Source organism: Panthera pardus, unplaced genomic scaffold (assembly GCF_024362965.1).
Source record: "Panthera pardus isolate Hobbes unplaced genomic scaffold, ASM2436296v1 HiC_scaffold_8, whole genome shotgun sequence".
Classification (NCBI taxonomy): Eukaryota; Metazoa; Chordata; class Mammalia; order Carnivora; family Felidae; genus Panthera; species Panthera pardus.
The window spans coordinates 88,036,991-88,055,218 of NW_026527013.1; the positions used below are offsets into that span (position 1 = coordinate 88,036,991).

The 18,228-nt window shown below is 35.1% G+C and overlaps 1 protein-coding gene across 5 annotated transcripts in view; it reads right to left on the reverse strand.

Annotated features, from left to right (window-relative positions):
* SEMA3A (semaphorin 3A) overlaps window positions 1-18,228 on the reverse strand; it is a 463,579-nt gene that overhangs the window by 120,287 nt on the left and 325,064 nt on the right. For all 5 annotated transcript variants that reach the window (XM_019451313.2, XM_019451314.2, XM_019451315.2 and 2 more), the window contains one exon: window positions 8,867-8,986. In XM_019451313.2, coding sequence (XP_019306858.2) covers window positions 8,867-8,986 — 120 coding nt within the window. The remainder of the gene's footprint in view (window positions 1-8,866; window positions 8,987-18,228) is intronic.

Genomic DNA, 18,228 nt, shown 5'->3' on the forward strand with positions numbered 1-18,228 from the left:
GCAGGAGACTAATTAGTTGTGTGATAGAAGTATGATGAACCACGCTAAAATTCAGTTTCCCAAACTAAAAAATGGAGACAACACTTTCATCACAGAGTTGTGAAAATAAACTGCTATAAAATACTGATAAAGCCATCAACTATCCCAACAATGACAGGCATTAATATTAATACACATAATGAAAAAATCATGGGGAATAGCTGTAGCAGGAGAGAAACTGAACAGAATAACAAAGGATAAATCAGATGTATCATTTTTATAAAAATTTCACAGAATAAGTTATAACGTAAAAATGTAATTAAAAATAAAGCTCAGATTTTTCATTAAAATCACTGTTTCTAAGTACTGTATATTTTATTTCTTTCTATTTAGTTGTTTTTTGTTTGTTTTTTATTTTTATTTTTTAAACAATGTGTCTGAATTGCTTTCACATATGCATTACACAAAATAGCATTCTCTGGATTTACAAGCTTGGAGAAATCATGCTTTTGTGAGATACACTATGGGTGAGAAATTCACATAACTTTGCATATGATAGCTTAATGTTTTATGCACAACATAAATTCAGCTTATTTGTAGACTTAGAAGTGAAAATTGAGTGTGCATGAACCACAATATGCTACAAAACGTGTTTCTCTAATTATCCCAAAGGAATTGGGAAAGCATTTTTTATTGGAGAATTTAAACAGTGTCCTCTTCTCATCTGTATTTCACCTAGTAGCTTAGGAGATTTGGATATTATTTTTATTTTTACTTTCCTGTAAGGATTTTAAATATATTTAATATCTTTCGCTCAATATTAGTTTAGGCTCTCATCATGTCACCACTCAAACGTTTGCCACACTCTCAAAATGGACACAGCTATATGTCCATTCATCACTCTGTAACCCCTCCCAATTACATTTACACCAAAAATGTGTTTACATGAAAACATGTTTTAAAGCCAATCATAGCGATAATAGTAGTCTCTTCAAAAAATTTATATTGCTCTTGACTGGCTTCCCCAAATTCAAGTTGATTCTAATTTTCCAGCCTTCTTTTTTGAAATCACTATACTCTCTGCACACTGGGATATTTGCCATTTCCTCATTTATGACTCTGTCCTTTTATTCTGCCCTTCTAGTCTCGACTATCTTTCACAACTATCAATACTTCACTCATTTTTCTAAATCCAACTGAAATGTGAATGCCTTTGTTCACTTCATGAATTCCCCTTATTTACAGTCATCACCTGTTCAAACCAGGCAATGAATCTGAAGTATTGTTGAGTATTTTCAAAATATAAAATAAATACAACACAAAAATCCTTAACTTAGTCCTCTAAATTAGAATGAATGACTTCATCACTCCTCTTCCACTATATGCTGTTAGTAACTTCTTTGAAAGGAGCATGTTGTGGTCTCAGACACAAACCACTGAACAGGATGCTTGCCTCAGGTACATTTACAAAATACCCATGAAAACCTTACCTTTCTCAAGCGTACAATGAGAATATAAGGGTACCTAGCTCATCAGACTTTGTGAAGAATGAATGAGGTAACAAATTCAAAGCACTTATTCCTCAATAAGTGTTAGTTGTTGGGAATATAACTGTTATTATTACTGATGTTTCACCTATGTTTAAGTTAGAGATTTACATGTATGTTAGCTCTTTGGGGGCAGACATTTTTATTTATATTCCTCACTATTATTATGAGGACGTGGCTTAGGAAAAATGTTTCCTATATTGTTAGTAAAGTCAGTTTTAATCTCTATTGAATTAGTCATCTGAATACAAATTGCTTCCAAGGTCATTTGGGCATTGATTGTAGCAAGTGAGCAGAAATGTAGCTACAAATCTAAAGAACTTAAGATATAAATGTTACGCTTCTATTATGCCTAGTATCTACTCAAATCTATTTAATAAATAAAACTTCTATTGCAAAAGTACTGGTTTTCTCATTATGTCTTTCCTTTTCACCTCAGTGCTGTTCTCATCACCTCACGCTGATTCCCATCACCAGCCTTTGTTATTTCTACTTCCCCGGCTCTCATCCTGTCCAAATTAACCACATGTGTTAAGTCTGGAGCAGCTGAGCGCCATGAGGAGCCCATGACCAGGGGACATCACACTAGGGCAAGGAGAGCATCCTCAGATGTGAACACAGAGAAGAGGGGACACTATCTGCTTAAAAACTACCACAAGGTATCTTCTTACTGTACTGTCAGGTTTACCTTCTATCATATATTTCCTAAAAGTAAGTAAATTTGTGGAACTATATGTTCTTCATGATTAAAATTAAGTACCAACAAAACTAGGGAACAAAATTAAAATTTGCAATACTAATGCAAAGTGATAACGATACCCCTGTGTATTGTAAAAAGTAAATACCTTCTTACAATATGAACATGGTTCTAGTGTCCAGAAGCTACAGTCTTTGGGTCTGGTAGACCAACCCTCCTCTGTGCTCTGGAGTGACTGAATTTTCTAACCACTTTTCTCTCTTTCAACCACAGCAAAACCTTCCTTCACACAGTCCACTCTGACCTTACTTTGGCTTATTCTTGGCAGGAATACATCATTTGCATATCAAGTCAACCTTTGTTTCTTTCTCATTAGCCCAAGAAAATTAAAGGAGTTTTCTTGACACTCACATGATCATAATCCCCAAGCAAAGAAACAAATATCTTAAATGATTATGAGGTAGTTATCCAAATAATTTAGTATGCAATTATATTATTTTTTCAGATTATCATCAAAGTGAACCATATGCAACAAATCTGCAAGATAACTTGCTGATGCCTATTTGAAACACTGCAAGAGAAGGCAAATATATTCTGATCTGTGGAAATTCAGTCTAAGCCTACTCTGCTATTTTCCTTAAGGCAACAGGGTTTAGTACTACTCTTCATGTTTACTGTAAAATGTAATATTGGTAACAAATTAAAAGTTTTTATGGGTACATATTTCTTCTTAAAATAGATCATATGAGGAATGAGTGCAGAGGAATCAATCAAAAAGACATAGATAGGAGAAAGAGCAACTTGGGTAGTCTATACCTCCAGTGACCGGCTAGATCGAATAAATGGAAGGTCTTCGATCCATACTAGCTCTTGAGGGTTCAGGAGAAGAAAAAATATTTTGATTAACATGCTGTATATGAGTCAGTCCTTATACCTATGTTGATTATGAATGAAGATGTGATTCAAAAGCTGAGTACATTAAAGACTTTTAAGAAGTAATTGACAATGACGTCATTGAACCAATATGGATAGCCTTTAGAAAACTATTTAATTTGGTCCAAATTATTTTTCTGGCAGTAGGTAAACCAGATCTGATAAAACATGAGACTAAATACCCTAAGAATTGAATGCTAACATTTCCATTTTTATCTGACATTGTTCTTAGGAATAAAACACAGTGAAATACTTTGAGGAAAAAAATCTTTTTTTTCAAATGAACCAAATATGTGGTAGAGGGTAAAATATTAATGTCATTACTATAGTGTTTTCATATCACATATTTAGACCAAACAAGTAAAAAAATAAAATGGTGATTTGTAACATTTTAAACAGGGTGAGGGGGATTTCTGGTTCTCTCTCACTTTTTTTTTTTAATCATTTGTGAACTTTTTTCTTTTCTAACCTTGTTTCTAATCATGACTTAGGTCCCCCTACTACCTCATTTAACTACTAGTTCTATTAATTTTGAGAAACTGTCTTATTAATAATATTTAGAAATTAGAATGTTAATAGCTCATGAAAATACATTGCTGAGCTGTTAAGTTCACTCAGAATTTATGAACTATGAGTCTGTTCCTCAAATACAAATATAAGAGTGTTTTAAAATTTAAGTTCCAAGAGGGCACCTGGGTGGCCTAGTTGGTTAAGTGTCTGACTTCAGCTTAGGTCATGATCTCATGGCAAGTGAGTTCTAGCCCTACATCAGGCTCTGTGCTGACAGCTCAGAGCCAGAAGCCTGCCTCAGATTCTGGGTCTCCCTCTCTCTCTGTGCCTCTCCAGCTCCCACTCTGTCTTTCTCTATCTCTCTCAAAAATAAACATTAAAAAAATATTAAATAAAAAAATAATAAATTTAATTTGCAATATAAATGGCGGTACTATTTATTCAGCATGGTAACTTATAAAGGCCCACCTTCCAACATGATTCAAGTATTGAAATATTAGGAAAGAGAGACCTAGAAATCATAACGGACTTGGTCTAACAACATGTTAGTCAGTGGTGCAAATGAGGAACACACTGCCTCTGGTGGAAATAATGAGTAGCCAAGAAGAAATCTCCAAGGAATCCTGACTTTTCCCACCTAAGTTAGTCCACTAAAAAGTAAATTCAGACTCCACTGTATAATCTAAGAAAGACAGAAAGAGTTACCCAAAAGTAACTCCTCACTGTTTTACCAAGACATCTAAATTTCTCAGCTTTAGTACATTTCCTCCTAGAAATAAACCTGTGCTCTACTGGGATAAACAGCATCATGCATTGAGAGAGAGAACACAATAAGAAGAGGTTAGACAGATGTATAAATTAGTCACCAGAGCACTAACTACCACTTAAATAGCATTTTGGCCTTGAAGACTCCTACTAAGAGCATTTGATTCAAAGTTTTGCATAAAAGCAAAGTCTTATTCTTCATGGAAGGGAAGAACCAGACAAAACATTTTATTTTATATCTAGATATATGGGTTGTCATTACAGAAATGACCTTGGAGATAGCCATTAAGCTTCACTGCATTTCTTAATGTCCCCTTGGTTCAATCATAAATTGAGATCATGACATTATGAGAGTATTTATAGAGTTAATATTTTCCAGCTCTCATCTGGGTCCATCTTTCTTCAGATTTCCTGCCCGGTATATAGAAAAGGCCCATTTGGAATTTGAGAAAGCATCCAGAGACTTTTTTGAAAAGCTATACTCGTCCGAAACTCATACATTTTTGTTATTAGCAGATGTAAATTTGAAGGGGAAATACCATATACTAAGAGCCATTTGGGAATATTCTGTCTTGTAAGGATGACTTACACTTTTCGTTTGAATGGCATGGATACTGAGAGTTTAAACTCAAAACTCATCTGTACTCTAGCTCTGAATCACTCTTTCTGTGAACTGTGCATTTTATGATAAACACACACATGTGCATAAAATATGTGACCTCATTGGCAGTTATCTGCAGTGTCAAAAACCACTGGCAGATACCCAAGAATTGATTGACATATATCTTATAGAACTGGAGTTAATTAATAGGTCTACCAATTCCCAACTGTACTACAGGAAACAGAAAATCTGTTTAATACAGTAATCAATGACATACTGTGTGTGGTCAGAAGACATTCACTATATGGCAAGAGTAGATTTTGGAATACAGTATTCAGGAGTGTAAATATTGCTATTAAAATGCTAGGAGTGTAAAATAAGGCCTATTTTTCTAACTGGAAGACTAAGCAAGGGTTTTCTCTTTTTTTTCCCTCAAACTATTTATCATTACTTAAAGCAACTGCTAATTTCCTCCTGCAAGATCTGAGGCTGTTAAATCACAAAGGGAGTCTTGATTTGCTTCCAAAGTGATGTCTTTACTTCTGTGACATCAGTTATCTGAAAAGCTGTATCATTTCCTAACAGTGAGTTTCAACAATTTGGGGAACTCAGTGTAAGATAATGAGTTATTTTAAAGAAAGAACACAGCAAAGAAAAAAATTGAATATTAAAATGTCTACAAAGGCCATAATAAAAGCAAAAAGCAAAATGTTTCTTTCTTTTTTTTTTTTTTTTTGTATGATGAAATAATCTTCATTATGTAAAGGCAGAACAGAGGTTTAAAGAGGGTACTATTTCATTATTTTATGTAGTATGGAGCAGGTAATAGCAAAGCATTCATGCTACTTATAAACTAAAATATAAGACAACGATATGTCCTGGTTCTATATGAAAAGCCATCCTTGCAAACAAAAGTTAGTAAATTCAAACTTCACGAGAGCTAATCCAACAACTGTAGCCTCAGTTCTGATCACTGTACCTTCTTCTTCCAATCTTTCCATCATTGTTATTCTTTTCCTAAGGGCATGAAGCACACATTGTCTCTTCTTTTCAACTTCACAACCGGCATAACTGTCTAAATTCAAGGGTAGGATTTTAAGTACCAGTATAGATCAACTTAAAGCAGATTCTCTCTTAAGGCAGCTTAAGCATTTGAAAATTAAATTTTATATTGTCTAGACAAGCTATCTTGATAATATCTTTTCCAGAATTTCCTAGATTGTCTGTCTAGACCGCCCCAAATTCCCCCAGATGACTGCATAATCATCTTTCCTCTGACCACTTAAAAGACTCTGGAACAATATTTCCCAATATATTTGCCATGTAAATCAAGGCAATTGAGCTTCTGAAGGAGGACCTCTCTCCAAAGCTCTGAGATTCAGAATCTCAGGAAAATACCTGCATCCCAATATTCTACCTCAAAGGAGATTACAAGGGAAGCGTTATTTATTTCGGTGGTGGAAATGGCTTCCTCCACTTTCCTGGATAAGTGGCTTGGCTCCAGAACCTGTACCTTTCATTTCCCCTGCCCACCCATAAGAGAACAATGAATAGTTAATGAGTTATAAAGGAAATATGCTGTGAACTCTACTAAATAGCAATTTCAAGAAAAAAAAATCAGTATTTTTGGGAAAATGATACAAACATGGGAACAATAAATGGTATTTTAATTTAAATGGCCATCAAGATCATCTAAGTTTAAAATTTTTAAATGGAAGAATTTAAGATAAAGTTCAGAATCACCTAGTAACAATGAGAGCTCAGTGCGGTAATTTACAATATCTGATCAAGTGAGGTACAAGGTGACAATTACTTACATGAAAGACGGTAACAGTGAGATGCAGATTTTTATTTTAAAAATGATAACATTCTTTCAGTACCTACTACCTACTGGACAATGTTAAACCCTCACAACAGCCATACATAAAACAGACACACAAAGAAAGTAAGTAGCTTATTCCGGATCAAGCATCTAGTACCAAGTGAGGTCAGACAAAAGTCCTCCACTCTAAGACACGGGACACTTGTTTAACAATGATGGGATTAGAACTCATTGAGTTTCTATAACAAAAAAAGTCAGTGGGTCATGCCCTTACTAGGAGGGTTGGAAGGCAGTTGGAGATAACAAGTCAACCTCTCATTTACAATATATGGACACTGAGGATAACAGGGGTTTTGTTCAGTTTTGTTTTACATAGCATGAGACAGAGTCTGAGATGTTAAATAATTTTTCCAGGGGTCCAAAGCTAGTGAGTTGTAGAACAAGATCAGAAGCCAGATGTGACTTCACAGCCCATGTCTTTTCTATTAATCTGTGCTAGGAGCTCAGCTCTCCTGATTCCATTGCTCTGTCTGGACAGCATGATCCCTGACAGACTGAAAAAGTGCAATACGATGTGGAAGGAGTTCTCTAGAGCTTTCTCCAGAGTACAGAATAGTGAGGCAATTACCCCAGGCCTAACTGTTGGGGTGCCTGACTATAGGAACAGATGAGAAGAAAGCAAAGAGGGAGAGATTTCTCCAGGAGGTGCTGGAAGTCAAGCATACAAAGTCTCCTGGATCACGTGCAAGGGATTATTCCTAATTTCATCAATACGAAACAAGTAATTTAAGTAGAACTGCCTTTCCTTAAAGTTAGTTTTTACTTAAAACTCTTGGGTATGTCAGCAAGTATATTATACGTGCTTGTACGGGAAAGAAGGAGGAAAGATGCATCAGGGGGAACCGGCTGATGAGGAGCAAATACTTACACTGGTGAGGCCTTGGAAAAGTGTTTTCATCTTTCCAGGATCATCAGTTAAGTAATAATAATTGTGTTTGGTCTAGAAACCACATAGTCTCTAAGGTGTCTACAAAGATGTTATAGCACAGACTGTTTTGATTTCTAAACCTTTGGGCTGAAAGAACATTTTTGTATCACCTAGGACACCTTAAGAAAATTTAGGGAGAGAATCTATAGTTACAGAGAAGTGGCTCACATGTGAATTATATTTTATCTTCAGGATTTCAAAAATATTGGAGAAATAAATCCTTTATTTGTTGAGTATCTCTGAATTCCAATTTGGAAGAAAATTCTGTCACAAATGATGCTCTCACCATTTGTTCTTTTTGGCATTTAGTGCCAAAAAATTATAAAAGGGCTTATAGTTGAAGGCTTACTGGTAAGCCCAATTCATGGAACCACTTTCAATATCCGTAACTTTTCCTTTCAGTATTTCCCTAATCTCTAGTGTTACTTAAACTTACCTAACTTTAATTACCTAACTAAAACATCTCTTATATTAAACCAATTAAAGAAACATTTCTTTTTCTTTTCCATACTGCCAACATTATAGCTCAAAATAGAGAAAGAAAGCTTAGTTGAGTAAGAACACAAATGTGAATAATTTAGGTCAAACATGAGATCAGACCATTGTGCACATGTATGGCATCCTTCCTTAATCCCTAGGCAGAAGAAAACAACTGGGGTGGCAGACACTTCTGGCGGAGGATGGAAATGGAGGGGAAAGCTGGCAATATACAAATGAAGGAGAAAACAGTACACATTCAGCCTGCTGACATCTGCTGCACATGCAAAATGGATTGGACTCTGTAATCCAGGGCGAAAGCAAATGCTTTCTTCCTTCCTTCCTCCTGTTCCATAGTTATCGTTGAGTGATGGTCTCATTCTTTTTGCATTCACAGATTAAAATTAATAACAGCATCTGAATTTGAAGTAGATCCCACTGAATAGCAAACCAGAAGCTAAATGAGCTGAAGAAATTAGTAATGAAGCATTTGAATAGGAAGGGGTCATGGACAAACACCAGTTTTTAAAAGCCAGCTTTAGTTTACCTCAGGATGATGTCCAATTTCAATGTAGGTGCAAATTGGATGAAAAGCCCCCGTTCCACAGGCGTACAAGTGAGTCTGATTATAAGCCTTAAGCACCTTGATGAAATTAGCACATTCTTTCTGTAAAACAAAAGGAAAACCAGTGAGTTCTAGCAGTCAGCATGGCTGAGGTATCCTCTAGGGTGCTAGGCATGCTTGAACAGATTTCTTTTCTTTTGTGTCTTTTTCACAACATCTTTAGGGCTTATTATCCTATTATTTGTTCATATTATCTAATGAAATAAACTATAAAAGCTCTTATCATTTGGGGGGGTAATAAAAGATTGTCTTCCATAACAGTTCATCAAAACTATCTGTAATTTATTTATATAAAAGTGGAATAAAGGTATAGATAATTGTTAATCACAGGTGACTTTTCTAGAGATGAGGGGAACAGGAAATGATATGATTAATTAAAGATTACTTAAAGCACACACTGATGAAATTTCTTTGCAAAAATAAGCTTTAAGTTTAGAATAGTAAAACAAAAATAAAAGATAATAAAGCTTTTTATTAAACATGAATTTTAAACATTAGTAGTAGCCAATAATGATGGGTGCCTGCCTTTAAACTTCAGTTCTGCTCACTAGTAACCTCTATAGAGTCTAAGAAAGTAAAGCTGCCTCCTCTCCAAAACATCATTTCAGCCTCAAAGACAATGCAGAGTATATTTCTATGAAATAGGGAAGATTAGTTAGAGTATTGAATGTCTGTAGGTGGAAAGATCTTTTATGAAGTGGCTATAATTAACAAATATTTTCAGGAGGTTCATGGACATCCTGAACCCATGAACCCATACATGCATTCCCTGCCCAATGAGCCACAAATCCCACAGGTAAGAATGCGTAGTTCTTAGGAGATATTCTAGTCATATCTTATTATTTATAGTTTAGATATACCTGCCATTGTATCTTCTGAAATAAAAGATCACTTGAAAAATAAAAAGGAGAAAGGGGCACCTGGGTGGCTCAGTCAGTTGAGCATCCGACTTCAGCTCAGGTCATGATCTCACAGTTTGTTGGTTCCCGCTACACATCAGGCTCTGTGCTGATAGCTCAGAGCCTGGAGCCTGCTTCCGATTCTGTGTCTCCCTCTTTCTCTGCCCTTCTCCTGCTCATGCTCTGTGTCTGTCTCTCTCTCTCTCTCAAAAATAAATGAACATTAAAAAAAAAATGTAATAAAAACAAATAAAATGGACAGAGCCATTTAATTCCTTTCTATATATTCTACCTGCAGGTGCTGTGAAAGAAACTGTTTTTCTATAAACAAATAGGAATCTCAGCCTTTTGTCCCTGTTGATGAAAGATTTGGGAGAAAAATCAGATAATCAGAATATAAACTGATAATTTTATTACCCAAAAAATCCAGAGCAGAAAAGACTTAGTTTTTGCAAAATATTTTCATTATTTTTTTAATGTTTATTTATTTATTTGAGAGCATGTGTGCACACACAAATGGGGGAGGGGCAGAGAGAGAGGGAGAGGGAGAATACCCAGCAGGCTCCATGCTGTCACCGCAGAGCCCAATGCAGGGCTTATCTCAGGAACCAAGAAATCATGACCTGAGCCAAAATCAAGAGCTGGGCCCTTACCTGACTGAGCCAGCCAAGCACCTCACAAAATTATTTTTAAACAGGTGAATCTATATCAATATTAAAAAGAAAAAAAAAAAAAAAGAAAAGAAAACCCAAACTGTCAAAATAGTTTCAAATAAAATGTTATGGTCTGTTAACCATATAAGGAATCTTAAAAATTACATACATATAAGTAGAAAGTATGAGTTCATCATGGAATACATAATATCCACTTTGAAAGTAGCCAAATGAAACTTCATCGAAAACTATTTTATTATTGATCATAGATTATCCTAAGTTTGTGTTTTACCTATAAACATTTGGAAATAAGAACCAAATATGTAACTAGAAATGCAGATAAAGATGAAAAGCAGACTCTAATGTGAGCAAGGCTGGCAAATATAATAGAAGATAGTGTTGATCTCAGCACCTCAAAGCATGTAACACTTCCAAATTCACTCTTTGTAACATGTGACTTTTCAAGTGAAAGCTCAGAATGCATTTGGACTTATGTGGTCAGTTGGTGTTTATAACTGAGGTGTTACAATGATGTAAGTACATTTCCACATGATGTTTGTATTCTGTGTTTGCAGCTGATAATTTTGGTCTTAATTCTATTGCCCCCATAGTAAGGAGCAGACAACCAAACTTAAGCAGAATAATTGTTATTTAAATTCACATAACTGCTTTCCATTACCACTGATTTTTCTGGGATGAAACCTAAGGGTGTCCTGTTAATATACTGCCCCAAAGATGAATGAGACCTATTTAAGGTAAAATATGTAACTTTCAAGTTATGACTCCTCATACTTTCTTAACATATGCTGAGTAGTTTAGGGAAGTAACTAAAATAAACATCTAATTTCTCCCACATTTTGCCACTTAAATCCTGACTCTTTGTCTGGTAAAGCAGCGCAGCATATAAAATTAAGCTCTCAAATCAATTAATTTTAGAAGTTGCAATGAAGGAAAATTTCCTAACTTAAAGAGTATATGGATCTTACCCACATTTAATGGTACATCTTAGACGAAACAGATAGAGCCTAACTTCCAAGACTCTCAGCAACAAATTGCCCATTCTGCAACAGTTTCTCTCCTCCCAAGAGGATAGGGCATGAATGTCTAGGCAGGGGAAAGAGGTTGTGCAGAGGGAAACATCTGATAAACTCATTTACAAATGAGGCCATTCATAAGTCTTACCCAAAGGATTTATTTGTACTTTAAAGAATATTCAGTCATTTGCAAAGAAGGCATTTTCAGGAAAATGTTTCACAGCACCCCATTTTTTGAAACATGTAGGTGGCCACATACTCTTCTTTTACATAAAGACAGCCATCCCTAATTGTGGACTCAGTATTATAGCATTCATGATTATAAATAACCAGTTCCGGCACCGTATGTTGAAACCAAGTAAATGGCTATGTATATACTGGTAAGCAAACGAATATTCTAATAAATAATAGTGGCAGAACCAGATGGACATCTTGTTCATTTTAGAAAAGAACAGGCTTCCAGTTTGCCTGCCATGCCTTAAAAGACACACATGCAATTCTGAATACAAATCCAAATTCTCTAATCCCATTAGTAACACCTAACTGCATCCTAGAAATCTGAGAAGAGACCCTAGTTCTCTGGGACAACAATAAAAGGAAACATTTTATGAGCATGGATACTTGTAAAGACAAATGGAGACTCATGCCATCTCTGTAACTGTTTTCAGTCCTAAAATCAATAGGCTGGTGAGTTTATATCTCTTATAGACTGGGTAATTGATTAGCAATAATTAGTGGTTGAAAAACTCAGGGTTCTTAAAACTACAGAAGTGAGCCACACTGCATATCATAATTTTAGTTTGTTGTCTATTAACTATCAAAGAAGTATTACTATAGTACGACAGCTAGCCCTCTACAGAGCTGCTGGAAAAAAATCAGTCACAAGACTATAGCTGTGAAACCTGGCAAAGGGTTCTACTGAGAATACTGATAACAGACTCTATCTGTGCTACAAAGGGACTAGACCCACCCAATTGGCCTAAGGCCTGGAATGATCCCCTTCATTTCCCTAGTGAACTCTCCTAGTTGGCAGCAGGCTGTAATGTTGCCATGCCCCAGGGCTAGCTCAGCATTATTTTGAAAGGAAGGTTGATGCAAATAGAATGGAGAGAAATTTCTTAGGTTTACAGAATAGGTTAAGACATTTGAAATGAAACAAAGACAGTGAATGAAGTACTTTCAAAATTGGCTAAAAATAGCTGCATGGAAGCAGTGAATTAAAAGTACTGGACAGAGAAGAACCAAAAATGTGAAGAAGACATTGTTAGCAAGGATTGTTCTTTAAACAGAAAACCTACATAAAAGAGTATCAATTCTGTCATTCATTTGCCTTCACTCTCTAGCTTGTTGCTGCCAAGGTTTTTTTGTTTTTGTTTTTGTTTTTTGAATGTTCCAAAACAGGATACTCATTTTATTTGGAAGCAGCCTGGACATTCCTCTAAAAAAGAAGGAAGCGTGGCAGAAAAAGGAAACACACTTCACACATTTCTGTTCTAGGGAGACAGAAGAAGAGTGATTCTGACCTTTTCTTGACCCATGACGATTCTTAAAACTTAGAATGTAATGTACTTTTTGGCATTAAACTACTGCACTGCTTTGCTCAGCACCGGCGGATTTACAACGTAATAAAGAAAATGTAATCAGTTCAAAATGAATTCATTTTTCAAACCTTGATCCTTTTTGGAATTTAAGTTGATATACACAGACAAGTTTAGCAACAAGTTGGCTTCCCAAGAGTCAGGTAACCATACTGACCTCTTATCTTACTGAAATGTACTCCAGACCAACAGCATTATGAATTGTTAACTTTCCTAGAAGTAAAAGTAAGGGCAATAATAAACCAGTAAACCCCAAGGCTGCACCTGAAGAACAATGATTCATCATCCTAGTGACAAACCGTTCACACTTATTTTTTCAATGTTTCTAGTGCTTTCAGATTAAATTGATAGAGGAATTAAACAAAAGAGATATTAGCCTGGAAAAATAAATTAGAAAGAAAATGTCTACCCCCAGAAAAAAGATATAGGAGCCAAATGCACTGTGATTCAAAAACAAACATTACAAATATGTAGCACTGATTAGACTATGTTACGCAGACTTTTCCCGGACGGTTACAAAAATAAAGTCCATCCATCTGTCAAAACAACTGCTCCATGCATGAAAATTAAAACAGAATTGAGGTGTTTTTAACTAACTTCCGATAATTATACTTTCTACAAAAGAATGTAATTTACCTCCAATTCCAATTACCTCCTTGCATGTTCTTAAATTATGGATGGAGCAGTGAAATGTTACTCTAAATAAGAGAAAAATGGAGAGAAGGCTGTGAAGATGAACAATTTCTATTCAAATATATTCAGTTCATGATTAAATCTAACAACTTGTTCTGGTTCAAATAAAAATCCGCCCAAAATGAATGGGTATAGTGTAGTATTGCCTCAGGTCAGCGAACATTCATTTAGAAGAAAAAGTCTCTATGTAGTTTATGTAGAAATATTTTAATGTTTAATCTACCATCTGCGAAAGCAAAGGAATCCTTTTCCTATCATGATGGGTGGATACATTTCTGCATGAAAATCCATTAATAAGCTTAATTCCTGAAGTTAATCTGTTGACTTTCTTTTTCTCTGGTCAATTTATTTGGCAAGCTGGCTGAATACTAGAATCTTCGTGCCAAAGCAGTAATCCGTGAGATTGTTCCTGTCACTCACTTCATCCCTCTATGTAAGCTGTTTCATACTTATCTAGCAATAATATTTTCTCTTTTTTTTTCTTTTAACACTATGCTATTACAGCTGTGACCTAATCATCCATAATCATGTCTTTCTAATACCTCGGCATTCATTAAAGGATGTTATATATCTCTTCTTCAAAGAGGCATAGGTAATAAAACTAAGACTTAACTGTGTTCTAATTATAATATTAACCATCTAATGTTGAATTTGTGACCTGGAATTGCTTAACATGCACCTTGTGATATGGTGAGTAGGCTGTTCTATCCATTTTGGGAGACATTTTCACCTTCATTATCAAGAAAAATGATGGACTAATAAAACCAACTGACCTGTTCACCTCAAAGCTTTGTTTTGTTGTGTTTTGATTTCAGAATTTTTTTTAAAACAATGATTCAACTAGGACAACAAAATTGGTGTCATTTCATGGCTAGTTATTTAAGAATGTAAGCCTAGTCATATTAACTGACCTATAACATCTTTAAACCTGTAACAGATGAAAATTAAATTTTAAAGTGACTCGAGTTATGTGACAGACTAAATGAAGACTCCTACACAAAGCTACCAAATCATTTTATGTAAATACTCATTTCTGTTAAGATGCCCCACTTGACTGACTTTTCACCTCAGGACTGACTGCTGTGAAGCTCTAGAAGTTACTTATGGACCTGAGAAACTGATAACATCTACATTTTAGCTTATATTTTCTTTCATATTGTGCTATCAATCTAATTATCACATTTGTATCATTCACTTGAGTTGTTTGATTGTAGGTGGTCCGTAAAAAAAATAAACCTTCTTTATCTTATATTCAAATGAAAGCATACAATTATAAAGTATTATGTGAAACCAACTTAAAAATTTTCCTGCCAAGCCAGAAGAACTATTTAAGTAGTCAAAAATCCCTACTCTGATTTCAACCATACTATGTGGTTTCCAATTTTATGCAACATGTTGAGTACTTGGTGCTCATGCCTTACAGCAACTAAGTCCATGATTTACACCAAGTAGGTAGAGTTACAATCTAAAAAGGCTTCCTGTGGCACCAGGTTGGCTCTGTTGGTTAAGCTTCTGGCTTTGGCTCAGGTCATGATCTCGCAGTTCACAAGTTCGAGCCCTGCATCGCATCGGGCTCTGTGCTGACAGCTCAGAGCCTAGAGCCTGCTTCAGATTCTGTGTCTCCCACTCTCTCTGCCCTTTGCCCACTCATGCTCTGTCTCTCTCTCCCTCTCTTTCTCAAAAATAAACATAAAAAATTTTTAAAGAGGCTTACTGTGGATAGAATTAGTTGGCATATTTATTCCTAACATATATACTTTTTCATAACAGAATCTAATACTCAAATAAGGGAGAAAAACTGCATCTTTAATTACGTATGATATATAGCCATGAGGAAGGAGAAATAAAAATGAAATCCACATTTTAAAGGAATGCTTGATTTCATTCACATATACCTCTCTTTTACCTTCTACCTTGTCTAACATGAAAAGTGAAAACATTTTTGGTTGGAGTCTTAATATCAAAAGTATTAAATGCTGTTAATTAATTAATAATATAAAATGTTCTCTTAATATATTTTCTAATATATGGAGATTCCTTAGCCATTTATAATACTCCATATATACTATATAATCTGTATATACTATAATGTATATACACACATATACAGATATATGTGTGCATATATATTACATACATTAATTTTAGAAATAATTTCTGAATACAATGAAAATTTGGACCTTTAGAATTTTAAATTTTGATTATATTAATATTTAATAAAGATGTTAGTTTTTTAAAATAGATATTCAAACTTGAAAAGGTATTCTCAGAGAATTTAAGGAAAACATATAGGGGCATCTGGCTGGCTCAGTGAAAAGAGTATGTGACTCTTGATCTTGGGGTCATAAGCTTGAGCCCCATGTTGGGCACAGACAACATTTAAATAAAAAAATAAATTTAAAAAAAACATATAGAGCAAAAGTAATGAATTAATAATAACAAAACAGAAATAGCATGGGGGTTTTAATATGATGCTTTAAAAGTCAGTCAGACATGGGTTAGAATTATTCAGGCAACATTTTTCATTTGCTGTGTGGCTATCAGAAACTTACTTAGGATCTCTGAGTCACAGTCTCCTCAACTAAAAATGAGAATAGTGATATAGTAAAGTACTTACAATAACTTAGTACTTACTAAATAATCAGCTGGTTATAGTATTCTTTTTTTAAAAAAAAATTTAATGTTTATTTTTGAGAGAAAGAGAAAAACAGAGTGTGAGTGGGGGAGGGGCAGAGGGAGAGGGAGGGTGACAAAGAATCCAAAGCAGGCTCCAGGCTCCTAGCTGTTAGCACCAGACACAGGGCTTGAACCCATGAGTGGTGAGATCATGATCTGAGCCAAAGTCAGACGCTTAATTGACTGAGCCACTCAGGTGCCCCTAACTTATTCTTAATATAGGAAATCATCTGTTTATTTGATTTGAATATTTCCACCTATGCTCACCTCTCACGCCATTCACTATAGTGTGCAATACCTTTGGCAAGAACTCCATTATGAATTGTTCCTTCCTTTTAAGGACAGATAAGGGAGTTTAAGCCCATACTTGAGGATAAGGAGAGGTGGATTTAGTAAAATTGGTATGGAATATTAAAAATATGTGCCCATTTTTGTTACAAAGGGAAATTACATGTTGTTCATTAGAATTTTCATAAAATTCCAGTCTTCCACGAGTGGAGGACTATAAGTTATAGTCACTCTTTCCATCAAAGTGGTAGATGGCATGAATCACTGTCAGTCAAACAGCAAATGCAGCAATTATTAAAAAGTTGTGGCAGAACTGTACTGTGTCACTTGAGATAAGCTGGAACTACAGTGTAGAATTCCCTTTTCCATAAACTGGTTAAGATTGGCCATAAAGTATTTTGCATGAGATGTGCAAGGCAGAAGTTGAACTGCAACCATAAAAGTCCCAAAGTTGTTCTGATCTGCTGGCCACCATGTTAGCATTGGGCCTGCCCCTCCTGCACCCTCTACCAGATCTTATTTGCTAGCTTCTGTAAGATCTGGTCCTGGTACTTGTGCAGCTCCATAGCAAAAAGCATCAGCTTCTTCTGTAGGTCACCCAACTCATCAAAGTTGGAAGTGGTGAAAGAGACACCAACTCTAGTTTGTCCTTGTGGAACACAGTTTATCCTTGCGAGTTTCAGTTGGTCCTTGCTCTTCCCCACTTAATGTCAGCTTTTCTTCCCTAGTGCCAGTCCTGGTGACCCACAACAATGTCAGGCCCATCACCTGACTCAAGGGCAATAGATTCCAGAAATCCATGGATTTCTCCACCATCTTCCCCAACTGTATAAGGTCAAGTCCCTGTTACAAAATCCTTTTTAACATTGCTCATACAAGTTCTGGCCTCTGATCAAACCCTAACATATAAAAGGCTATATATATAACTTACTACCATAAAACAGCTCATTGTGATATATTATAAGGGGAACATGGATCTGATCCATTTAAAAAGAAAAATACAACTTATTGGTTGATCATTCTGTTTCCAAATGCAAATGGTTATTCTTTTTAAAATGCATATTAAGACTTAGAATCAATAAGTTATACTAATTTTGGTATCTCTTTAAACACAATACCAAAAAAATATTTTGATTCACACACATGTACACACGTACATATATACACACAGGCAGTCTATATTTAATACGTTGTATAGCATATAGGATAGAGAGTATAATATATTTAGTGTGCTTAGCACTCAATTTGAATGTGATTATGACAATCTCCAAGAGTGTTCTGTTCTAAATGCATAAAAGCTAAAAACAAAGTTTAAGATTCTCAGTCTCCTGAAATAGTGTCAATTTTTTAGATACTATAATTTTGCATCCTGTTTTCCTTACCACCCTTAAAAATGTGGTAAAGAAAACTATATAAAAATTAAATGATATAAAAAGAACTTTA